This window comes from Gavialis gangeticus, unplaced genomic scaffold (genome assembly GCF_001723915.1).
Source record: "Gavialis gangeticus isolate Ggan-Ray unplaced genomic scaffold, GavGan_comp1, whole genome shotgun sequence".
Taxonomy (NCBI): domain Eukaryota; kingdom Metazoa; phylum Chordata; order Crocodylia; family Gavialidae; genus Gavialis; species Gavialis gangeticus.
Genome location: NW_017729026.1, coordinates 29,232,713 through 29,243,466, shown reverse-complemented (window position 1 = coordinate 29,243,466; position 10,754 = coordinate 29,232,713). Strand labels below are relative to the sequence as shown.

The 10,754-nt window shown below is 46.7% G+C and overlaps 2 protein-coding genes across 7 annotated transcripts in view; one reads left to right on the top strand and one right to left on the bottom strand.

Annotated features, from left to right (window-relative positions):
- The window catches only part of ARMC2 (armadillo repeat containing 2), a 210,611-nt gene that overhangs the window by 165,732 nt on the left and 34,125 nt on the right, over positions 1-10,754 (top strand). The window contains exon 18 of one of the 3 annotated variants that reach the window (XR_002097939.1): positions 5,505-5,720. Coding sequence is in view for 2 of the 3 variants with exons in the window: in XM_019520123.1 (XP_019375668.1) it covers positions 5,505-5,662 (158 nt within the window). In the remaining variant the exon portion in view is untranslated. Of the gene's footprint in view, positions 1-5,504; positions 5,892-10,754 lie in introns of those variants that run through there. The other 2 variants (XM_019520123.1, XM_019520124.1) reach the window with 2 other exon arrangements.
- Positions 8,537-10,754, bottom strand: part of SESN1 (sestrin 1) — a 133,580-nt gene continuing 131,362 nt past the window's right edge. For all 4 annotated transcript variants that reach the window (XM_019520126.1, XM_019520125.1, XM_019520127.1 and 1 more), the window contains exons 9-10: positions 10,351-10,495; positions 8,537-9,698 (exon numbers count right to left, since the gene is read on the bottom strand). In XM_019520126.1, the coding sequence (XP_019375671.1) occupies positions 9,612-9,698; positions 10,351-10,495 (232 nt within the window). In that variant the 3' untranslated portion in view covers positions 8,537-9,611. The remainder of the gene's footprint in view (positions 9,699-10,350; positions 10,496-10,754) is intronic.

The window sequence follows — 10,754 nt, the reverse complement described above, 5'->3', positions numbered from 1 at the left end:
AGCGGGAGCATGGGGGGGGGGCATGTCCCCCCCCCCCCCGCCTGAGATTGGCTGCAGCCAACTTCTGCAGGTGGTCCCCACTCGCCCCTGCCCCCCACCTGTTGCCGATGCTGTGGGCAGTCCCCACTCGCCAACACCAGTGGCTGCAGGCAGTCCCTACTCACTACCATGGTGCCCCCCTAGTCTTGGGAGGCATCAGTCTTTCATGGCAAGAGAAATCCCCGACAGTGTGCTTTGGAGTTTTTTGGATTGCAAAAAAAGGATGATTCCTTTTTGAATGATTGTTCATTGGCGCATTTTGACGGGTGCACATGTGCCTCAAGCATTTGAATATAGACTTTCTTGTCTTAATAGTATCTGTCAGGTACATCACAGTTGGCATAAAGTACATTTTTCTTGATGTAGAAGAGCATACTACAGCTTTGGACAGATGTTACATTTGTAGTGCTACAAAAATGACGTGTCTCAACACAAATGTTCCTGAAAGAAATAGGATTTCTCTATAGAAATGTTGTAGGGGTCTTTTAGTCCCCCTGCATCCTACGGTACTGTGCAGTGGGGGCTGGGGGGGGAGAGTGTGGGGTGAACTGTCCCTGATTGTTTTGGTGTTGGTTTCCCTGCCGTGAATGGAGAAGCAGGCAGTGGAGCCTATAGACCAAGGGTGGGCGAAATACAGCTTGTGGGTCAAATTCGACTTGCCAAGTGACTGGATCCAGCCTGTGGCTGCCCCCACAGTGCTCCATATGGGGCCAAGCCCTGCCCACTCCCGCTGGGGCAGCCTGCACTGCGCTTCCACCAGCTCCTGCTGGCCCAGGTCCCAGCCAGCTCGCAGCTTCTGGCGGGGTTGTTCCCAGTGTGGCTGCAGCTGGCCAGATGCTGCTGTGCTCCCCTCACCTCTGGGAGGAGCCACTGGGCCGAAGCTTCCTCTCTGCCTGGCACAGCACAGCAGGGGCAAAAGTGGGATGAAGAGTCGCTGCTGGAGGTGAGGGGAGCAGAACAGCACCCAGCCAGCTGCAGCCACACAGGGAACAGCCCTGCCAGAAGCTGTGAGCTGGCCAGAGGCCAGGGCAGCAAGGTTGTTCTACTCCCCTTGCCTCCTGCTATACTGCTCTGGGCAGGCAGGCGGGAAGCTTCAGCTGGGCGGCTCCTGCCCAGTGCACGGAGCTCCAGCTCTAGCTCCTGGCTGCTTCCACCCGCTTCAGCCACCCCGGGTAATAAGCAGCCCACCTGCAGGTGGGTGGAGCAGGTGGAAGGTGGCTGGGAGCTGGAGGTAGAGCTCCATGTGCTGGGCACAACCTGCCTGGCTGAAGGTTCTCCCCCACCGGAGCAGTGGGGTGCAGCAGAGGCAGAAGCAGCAGCCACAGCTGGAGGCAAGGGGAGCAGAACAGCTCTGCCAGCCCAGGCCCAGGCACCAGCCAGCGCATGCAGCTTCCAGTCACCACCATACCTAGACTCCCAGCAGCCCTCGGTGAACTTTTATTATTGGGTCCCTACACCAGAGATAATGATAAGAATAAAAAATAATTACCATTCTTGGACCCAATTTCTGTCCAGGCCCCAGGTGGCTGCCCAGTTCACCCATGCTGTGTTTGGCCCTGCTTCCAGTGGCGCTGTTCCCAGTGCAGCTGCAGCCAGCCGGGTGCTGCTGTGGTCTCCTCACCTCCCAGCGACAATGCAAGCCTGGCTGGCTGCAGCCACTCTGGGAACAACCCCACTGGAAGCTGCGCGCTGGCCAGGGCTCAGGCTGGGGTCGGCGGGTGTGGGTGGGAGCACGGCCTGGGCTGCCCTGGGCAGGGTTTGGCCCCATGTGGAGTTCTGCGGGAGCAGCCACTAACCAGGCAAGCTCTGCTGCATAGCTCTACCTGCTGACTCTCACTCTAGCAAGGCCCGACTTAAACAGCTTAGATGCTCTTCTGAATCTCCTCAGTTGAGCAGTCCTATGGTTGTGATTTCTGCTGGGAGTTAATCTGTAGTTCTAGCTTCACACAGGCAGGGTGCAAAAGGACTTCCCACAGAAGTATGTGGTCATTTGATCTCCTGTCATCACTTGGAAGTTCCCTTAGAATTATTGTTTTAATTGTAGCATTTAAGGATACTTGGTTTAGTTAAGTTAGAAGTTAATGTGAACATTAATCGGAAGAGTACCTTTATAAATAGTACTTTCTTACTCCTCAAACCTTGTTAATCCTGTCGTGTCCCTCCACCTACCGTGTACCCAGTAACAGTTTTGAATGTCACTGTTAGGACAACTGTTACCAGTCCAGAAAACCTCTCTAGAGGAGGAGCTGGTTGACAGTCTGTCATAGGATTGGAACCAGTCCCTTTCTGCTGTGTACTCACGGGTCTGAATATTGATTCCCCTCCCCCCCATATGACTTTACTTCAGCCAACTTGATTCAAAAAGAGACCTCAAGCTAAAGCTTTGTTTCAATGCACATTGCTTGTGATTTCTGCAGTAGCCCTCAAAAAATGGTGTATATCCTATACTCAGGTGGGGAAAGTAACCTTCCTTCTCCTCGCGTACAGTGACCAAAACACAGGGATTTTTTTTCTTTTTCATTGTTGATGGATGCTCCATTTGAGTGCGTTGGAGAGATTCCCTTAAAGCTTCTTTCTTTTAAAAAAACTTTGACTTGTGGGATGGGAAAGCTGGGGTCTCTGATCTCTGCTGCTACCCTTTTTCTCAGCATCTGGTGGTGTTTCACCTTGGCCAGACAAACACTGAGTAGTCTTTTATCTATATATACTGGGGTGGGCAAAATACGGCCCGCGGGCCGGATGCGGCCTGCCAAGCACTTCTCTCTGGCCTGCGGGGCCCCTTCAAAACCCATGTACTGGCGGCTGCCTCTCTAAAAGCCTCCAGGGGCACTAGCCGTGGGCTGCAGCACCTCAGGCTGTTTCCTTGCGTTGTGGTTGTGAGGCAACCAACCCTGACCTCAGCCTGACCCAGCTGGCCTCACCCCACCCTGCCCCCGGGCCACGTTTGCAGCTTGAGAGGGGTCAGGGGGCTGGGCCAGAACCTGTGGCGCTGGTGAGAGGAAACAGTGTCTGGGCTGGGTTCTGCTTTGCTGCACAGGACTGGAAAGGGCCCTGCCTTGCAGGTGAGCCCAGGAAAGCGGCTGCTGGGCACGCTTTCCCCGTGCCGTGCCGTGCCGCTCGGGCCATGCAGGGTTGGGCTGGGCTGGCACTGGGGAGGGGAAGCAGCAGCTGGGCTGCAGCTCCGGCCCAGTCAGCACCAGGAAGGAGAGGTGGCAGCAGAGCCACGTGCTGCTCAGGACAGGATGAGCCCAGCCAGAGCGGCAGGGGCTCAGCTGCATGTTCCCCCTGCCTGTGCTGGTCAGTCCCGAGCAGCACATCGCTCCACCACCGCTTCTGCTGGCTGGTGCTGACCCAGCTGGGCTCGCCTCCTCCCCAGCAGCACCTGGGAAGCTGGCTTCAGCCACATGCTGCTCTGGCTGGGATGGAGCCAGCCGGGTCTTCGCCAGCCAGGAAAGTCAGCATGCAGCTGCAGTCGGCTCTTCACGTGCTGCTGGGGAAGGGAGGAGCCCAGCCGGGTTTGCGCCAGCCAGCAGAAGCGGCAGCAGAGCCATGTGCCACTTAGGACGGGACAAGCCCAGCCAGAGTGGCAGGGGCTCAGCTGCACTTTCCCCTTGCCTGAACCAGTCAGTCCCAAGTGGCACCCAGCTCTGATGCTGCTTCTGCTGGCCAGTGCAGACCTGCCCGGGCCTGTCCTGTCCAGAGCAGCATGTGGCTGAAGCCAGCTTCCCACATTCTGCTAGGGACAGGAGGAGCCCTGTCAGGTCAGCACCGGCCAGCAGAAGCAGTGGCGGAGCTGGGTGCCGCTCAGGACTGACCGGAGCAGGCAGGGGGAAAGTGCAGCTGAGCTGAGCCCCTGCTGCTCTGGCCGGGCTCATCCCATCCTGAGCAGCACATGGCTCCGCTGCCACTTCTGCCGGCCGGCACAGACCTGGCTGGGCTCCTCTCATCCCCAGCAGCATATGAAAAGCCGACTTCAGCTGCATGCCGCCTTTCCTGGCCAGTGCAGACCTGGCCAGGCTTGTCACATCCAGAGCAGCATGCGACTGAAGCCAGCTTCCCAGGTGCTGCTGGGGATGGGGCAAGCCCGACTGGGTCAGCACTGGCCAGCAGAAGCGGTGGCAGAGCCTCCTCATTTTGGGACCAGCTGGCACAGGTAGGGGGAAAGTTCTGGGGCAGGTCTGATGCCCCTGAAGCCCCACTACTGGGGCAGGATGTTAGAGGGATCACAGCCTCTTGCTACCTGGTAAGTTGTGCAAGGGGAGGGACTTCCAGTGGCAAAGGTCAGGGGCTGGGGCTTCCGATGGCAAAGGTTGGGGCTTCCAGTCCCAAGATGGCGACCAGGGGGTGGGGCAACTGAAGAGGCAGGGCTGTCCCTGTGGCCCTCGACAGCTCGCCAAAACTCATCAAGTGGCCCTCCACCTGAAATAATTGCCTGCCCTGATACATACCAATTAGTTTTCTAACCCTAGTTTTCTGTTTCAAACCCTGAAACAAGGACAAGGCAGTATCTTCATTGTCCCCTTGATAAAAGATTGTCCCATGTCATCTGAGGTCAAGTTATGGCCTAAAGGCTATGATAACCTTCAGGTTACCATTTAGTCCTCCCTCAGACAGCTGTTCACCCAATTATCAGTTGTGCTTGATCTCCAGTGGATATTAAATTTGGGAGCATGTTTATCCAAAATCCATTTAAGGCCTCTATTTGAAAAGGTTTCTATTACTTGCCATATCTGCTAATAATTGACATTATTGCCAGGCAGGATGGGCAAGGAGGAACACATAACAAAGTAAATTAATTCACCAGTAAGTTTATTTGATGGAGTCTTTTCTTCTATTATCCTCCATCCCCACCTTTCTTCCTTTAGGGAGTGTTACTTGAAGGACACCTTCCAGCCTCTTTGAGTTTATCATTTCCTGATCTTGATGTTGCTAAGAGGAGAAGCTTAAATATTCTATTTATTGAACATGCCTCCTACTAGTGGATTAAAATAAACCAGTGAATGATTTAGCAAAGTGAACAGTCACAGGGGTCTAAGATGGTTGTTCACCCTCAACAGAGTGGGGAATTAAACTTACTAGAGTTCTTGCTGCCTGTGCTGCTAAAACCAGAATAAAAACACCTTGTCTTGTTTCCAAACTGGCAGTTAAGCAGGGGGAGAGGGTGGGTAGAAGGAAGCGTCTTGTTTGTAGACAAGGAAGCATTGTGAAACCATTGAGAGGTGATAAATATAGAACCATACACCACCATTTTTACACTTGCTTTTCTGACCACAACATTATTTGTTTTTCCATTCCAAGTACTGCTCGTCTTGCAGTACTTCCTAATTTAACTCAACCATGAAATTGCTTATTAAACCATGAATATATATATATAACAGGTAAAATTATACTGTCCTGGAGATAAAATCCAGAGCTAGTTTTTTCTTCAATGTTCATAATTGCTGATATTATCTTGCCAATTGCAGATGAGGAAGTAGCACTGGATTACAATTTCGACAATGATTTAAGAGATTACCACAAAATGTATTGGGAGACAGAGTTCAAACCTGTGGCAGAGAAACTACTCAGCCGACTTCAAAGACAACTCTCCTTCTTTCAGCCTATCACCGTGACTTCATTTTAATTCAGAAGTTAGAGGAGTTAGCAGTACAAACCCTAGAATATTTCAGTCATTTAAAATAGTAAGTAAATGCAAAGAGTGATTGTTAGCAATATGTGGGAAACAACTCTAAATGCTGACTGGTTATTTTTTTAATGTAGATTGTACAGTGAAATATTTCCAGTGCAACCTGTACATGTCTAACATGCTTATCAATTATGGAGAAAGATGAATAAAATTCATTTTAATCTGACATCTAGCCATCTTTTGAGAAACTTAAATGTGGTCACCATCCCTCAAGTAGTTTCAGTCTTCATCCACAAAACTAACGTGCAGGTGTTGATTTCAAGGATGCTTGTTTGTCATAAAGCGATTTATACCAGCCACATAAGATGAGCTTTCAGATGGATAGTTCCCAGTATAGGTTGGTAAATTTGGTTATTGATAATGCCAAGGGTATTCACAGAATTCCTCATGGTAACTCAAGAGAATTCAAGTGCAAGTTTATCCATACCTGGATGACTGTCACACATGGGAAGGTTCATTAACAAACTTCACAATTTTTGCCTTGCTAGGACTAAGCAAACAAAGAAGTTAGCCTTGGGTGTTATTCAGAAATACTCAAGGGGTGTTTTTGCTTTCCACAAGAACCTGTCTATTCCATGATATCTTGGCCTGGCTGCCCCAAAAAAGCTTCTAAGCCATAGTAGAACTGACCAGCCACTGACATATTTCTTCCAAGACATCTGTACAAGCTTTCAGACGTCCCACATAACTTCTTACACAGGCTTAACTCCACTGTTCAGATGAAGGGTGGTATACTGTCATGGTTAAAGTTTGCAACAACTGTATGTGACAGACAGTTCACGCCCACAAAGTTTTATATTTTCTTTAACCTGGTCAAAAGTTGTACTGTCAATATCCTGGACATGTGTCTCTTCACAATAGGTTGAAGATAGGTAATCAATAATAATAGATCAATTATCTAATATTCAAACATGGGAAACAGACTCTTCAAAAAAACCAAACCTAGCTTTATAGAAATGTCTTAGAATTAAAGCACTGTTCTTCAGGTATATACAATTTTCTTTCCAATTGCAAAGAGCTGACAAGTCAAATCATGACTGAGAATAGAGCCACAACGCACAAAAAAGGGAGACTGAGATATACCTCACCCTCAGAAAGCTTCAGCCCTATGGAAATTGCATACCTGTCACAGAATTACTCTGATAGCTGTGGTCAGTAAAGGACGTGATCCAAGAAGGACCTCAGTCTGGCAGGAGGTTGGACTGAATGACTTCTGGCAGTACCTTCCAGCTCTACTTCTCTACAAGCTCTATGAAAACAACATAGCTTAATGGATTTTTTTAGTAGGGCTCTCTATTTTATAGGAGATAGATAATTAGGTCACTGTATGGACAAGTGCTCCAAGGAAAACAGTAGATGTCGTTCTTGGAGGTGGATTGTCCATGTATATTCCACAATCCATCTGCCTCCCTCAGTTCTATGGAGTCTTTATTCTATTTCACCAAAGCAACTACAGGATAATTGGAAGCCTCTCACTTTATGCTTTCAGTTAAAGGAATAAAGATACCTCCCCAAGACAGAGCTGGCTTAACAAATTTCAGTAAGTGTGTGAGGTTTAATGAGACCAACCGGGATCTGTTTGGATCACACAGTTGGATTTGGTTACTGTGAGGGTACTTAATTATTTAACTGGCTAAAATAAAACTGTTGTGTCACTTTGAAGATGCCTATGGCCAGGAAGTTTTCTTCTGTCCTTAATGCACTGCACTGGTGTATAGCTTGACAGTAGGTGTATGTTTGTGTAAGTGAAAGGTTAAAGTAGAACAACAAAATATGGCCATTAGCAGACATTATATTTATTCTGCACTTAACATGTTATTCTCATGATAAATGATAATATGCAACATCAAACCAATTCACTGGACAATGAAAATGGAAAAATCTTTGTGGCTGAGTGGCATCCTAATTTAAATATGAACACATCACGTAGCACCCCCTCATCCCCAGCTGTCTGCACCTGGCATGTGTTTAGTCAGCTGTGGGCAGGCCCAAGCAGCTAGTTGCAGGTGTGCCAAAGTCCACAGTATGGACAGCTGAGGACCAGGGAGTTCCTTGGTCTCCAGCAACCTGGGCCCAGGCATGCACATACAGCCAGCTGCACACTGCAGCAGACATGCAGTGTGTTCTGAGGAATTTTATCCCAGATCCCAACAATCAAACTTCCTGCCATGCCAGATCTTGAACACCTGCAATTGTTTCTTGAACACTGCTACTTCATTAAACTGGGCTTTAGTATTGAGCTGTAACATTTAATTAATCCTTAACAAGCAGTAATAAATGATGCAGACTACTTAACATAAATAAGAGAACAGGCATGCATGTGGTGTTTCTATAGTAGTAAAAGAAAAGAAACTGCACCCAGCTATTTAGTATATAGAGCTTGAGGTCTGCTGTACCATGTGGGAAGGGCTTCATGGGATTCAATGCACTTTTCTTTTTGAAGGATCTTGCCTTCTCTACAACATAATTCTGTTTCTGAAGATCAATCAGTCATCCTCCATTCCTGTAGGCCCACAATTTCCTACTGTCAACAAGAACCAACTTGAGCCCACTTTTAAATTCCATCTTTGCTACTGAGTTGCTCTATGGCCTTAGGTAGTCAGTCACTCTTCTCTTACACAAGGATCAGAAGTAATTATCCCTTCACTCATGTTGATAACATTTGTGAAACACAGTATGTGTATTAAGTACATGTATAATGAATTGCAAGAACATGTTCAAAGAGCCAATTTGTCTCTCTTTTGAACAAGTTTTTGCAACAGTTAATCCAATTAATGAACTGGATTTTAAAACAAAAACAACTATGCAAAATGAAAGAACAAGAAAAGTTGTTACCCTTTATTTAAAAAATACCAGTAATACTGACAGGATTTCAAAAGCAATTGACACTTATACAGAAGTATTCATATGTTCTCCAAAACCAAATATAATGTTAAACATGAGCATTTTATGCATGTTTTCCCCCTAAACCAGATGTGTTTCAGCCTAATTACTTAAGCAGCTGCAAAATCAAGAAGACCAGCAATAAGTGTGATGCATGGGCTTCTTTGCAGCCTAGAGTAACATTCCCACACCTTGCCCTGTAGTTGTGTGTCTAGGGGCCAGATAACAAATAAAGGGGCATCAGTGACAGGTATTCATCCTTGAAAAGCAGGTTAAGGAGCTGTTCAGCATTACACATTGTTACATAACGTGTCTCCAAATAGCCCAAGGACTGAATTTCCCTCATAGGAAGACCACCGTGCTTTGGCTTTTCACCAAACAATGCTGTACAAATTATCCTACAGCATTTTTAAGGCTAATCTACGTTTAAGAAAACTGTTAGCTTCCAAAACTGTCAGTGTGGACAAAAGAGGTTTAATTCTGATTTTTTTTTAAGTTGCTAAATATCAAGCCTTCTTTAAAAACCACGCAAAATGTAGGCTCAGACAGTAGCAGTGCTCATGTTCACTTTTAGCTTAACTCAAACAGCCTCTGTCTGTTCATTACACCAGCACAAATAGCAGCATCAAGATTTTCTAAAATTGTTCTTGTATCAAAAGCAAATGTCCCACTTTGCTGCAAATTCTCTTCATGTTCCAGCTCCTGCTGCATTTGCCTTAATACAAGATTTATATATCTATCATTTGCTAGATTGCCACAAGTCATAGGGCTTCCCGTGTTGTCTAAAGCCAAATGCTGTGATCAGGCAGCACAACCCTATCTTCTGAACTGCCAAGCATTCACTTCTCAATGAGAGCAGTGATATTTCAAACAATGAAATAGCTGAAACTAAAGGCGTTATGGCACAATGGGCATCTCAGTTTTTAGCTACCATTGGCCTCCAGGCTTAGTAGCTTCGCTCTAGACTGCTGAATGTTCCATCGTCGTTAGCCTGCCAGAGATATCAGGTCATATAGCGAGTAATAGCTCTCAGAGCATAAAGTAGTTCAGCTTGCATGCGAGCTTCTATCAGAAGCAAATTAACATGAACCTTAAAAAAAAGAAAAAAAAACAAACAAGAAGTTAAGTTTGGAAACATTTTTGCAGTGCTCAAAAAACACCTCAGTAAAAGAACTGTGAAAAAATGCACACACACTTCTGTGGTAGCTGTCAAGACCAACAGCTGCATACAAAAATTAGCACTCTCTACCAAAAATCTCTCGGACGGGGAAAGATTTCAGCAAATGCTGTGGAGGAGGGAGTGGTTAGGTGTATGGTAGTTTTTAAACAGTTTTAAAAGGACCTTGGGCTGCTCACAAAGGCACAGGCACTCAAGACCCACTCCGGCCTGGGAATTACATGTCAGCAGAACACAAGTTTTCATTAGAAGAAAGCTTCTTGACTATTTTTATGAAGAAAAGTGCAAAGCCATGAACAGAGTATAATGGATACCCATCTAGCCTGCAGATAGCAGGAAATAATACTCAGGTGTAAACAACACCATATTTTATCAGTGCAATGTTAAGTGCAAGAGCCACTGCTTTTGAAAGACACAGTAAATTCATTATTGCAATATATGGTACCAATAACACCCAAGTAATTTCAGTTGAAGCACAGTGGCCATCTAATGACAGTAGCTACAACGTGCTGCTACACACATACTTCAGATCTTCTAAGCCACACAGAACACAGGCAGACCGTACCTTCTCAGACTGCTTGAACTGCCTCCAGAAACTATCATACATTCTTTTTGTGGTCTTCTCAGGAGTGCAAACCACAGTTTTGATATAAACTTTAAAGCTGCGGTCCAACAACTGATTAATCTCACCATAGTCATAATCATCATATCTGTTCGGAAGTGAAAGAAAGCTGTTTTTATTTTCTCATCTCAGGTTTAGTATTTCACTGAACTTACAGTAAAGTGCTCAAAAAAGTGACTAAGTGAACTGTCAAAACAGACTACTTTCTAATCTGCACTGCTCATTAGAGCAGAGTATGGCAGGAGCCAGACTGCAGGGGCAGTGTAATTTAAAAGGATTAGCACAGTAACTGGCTTTGCTTCCACAGGAGGTGGGGGGGAAAGGGAAGAAAAAAAAAAAAAAAAAAA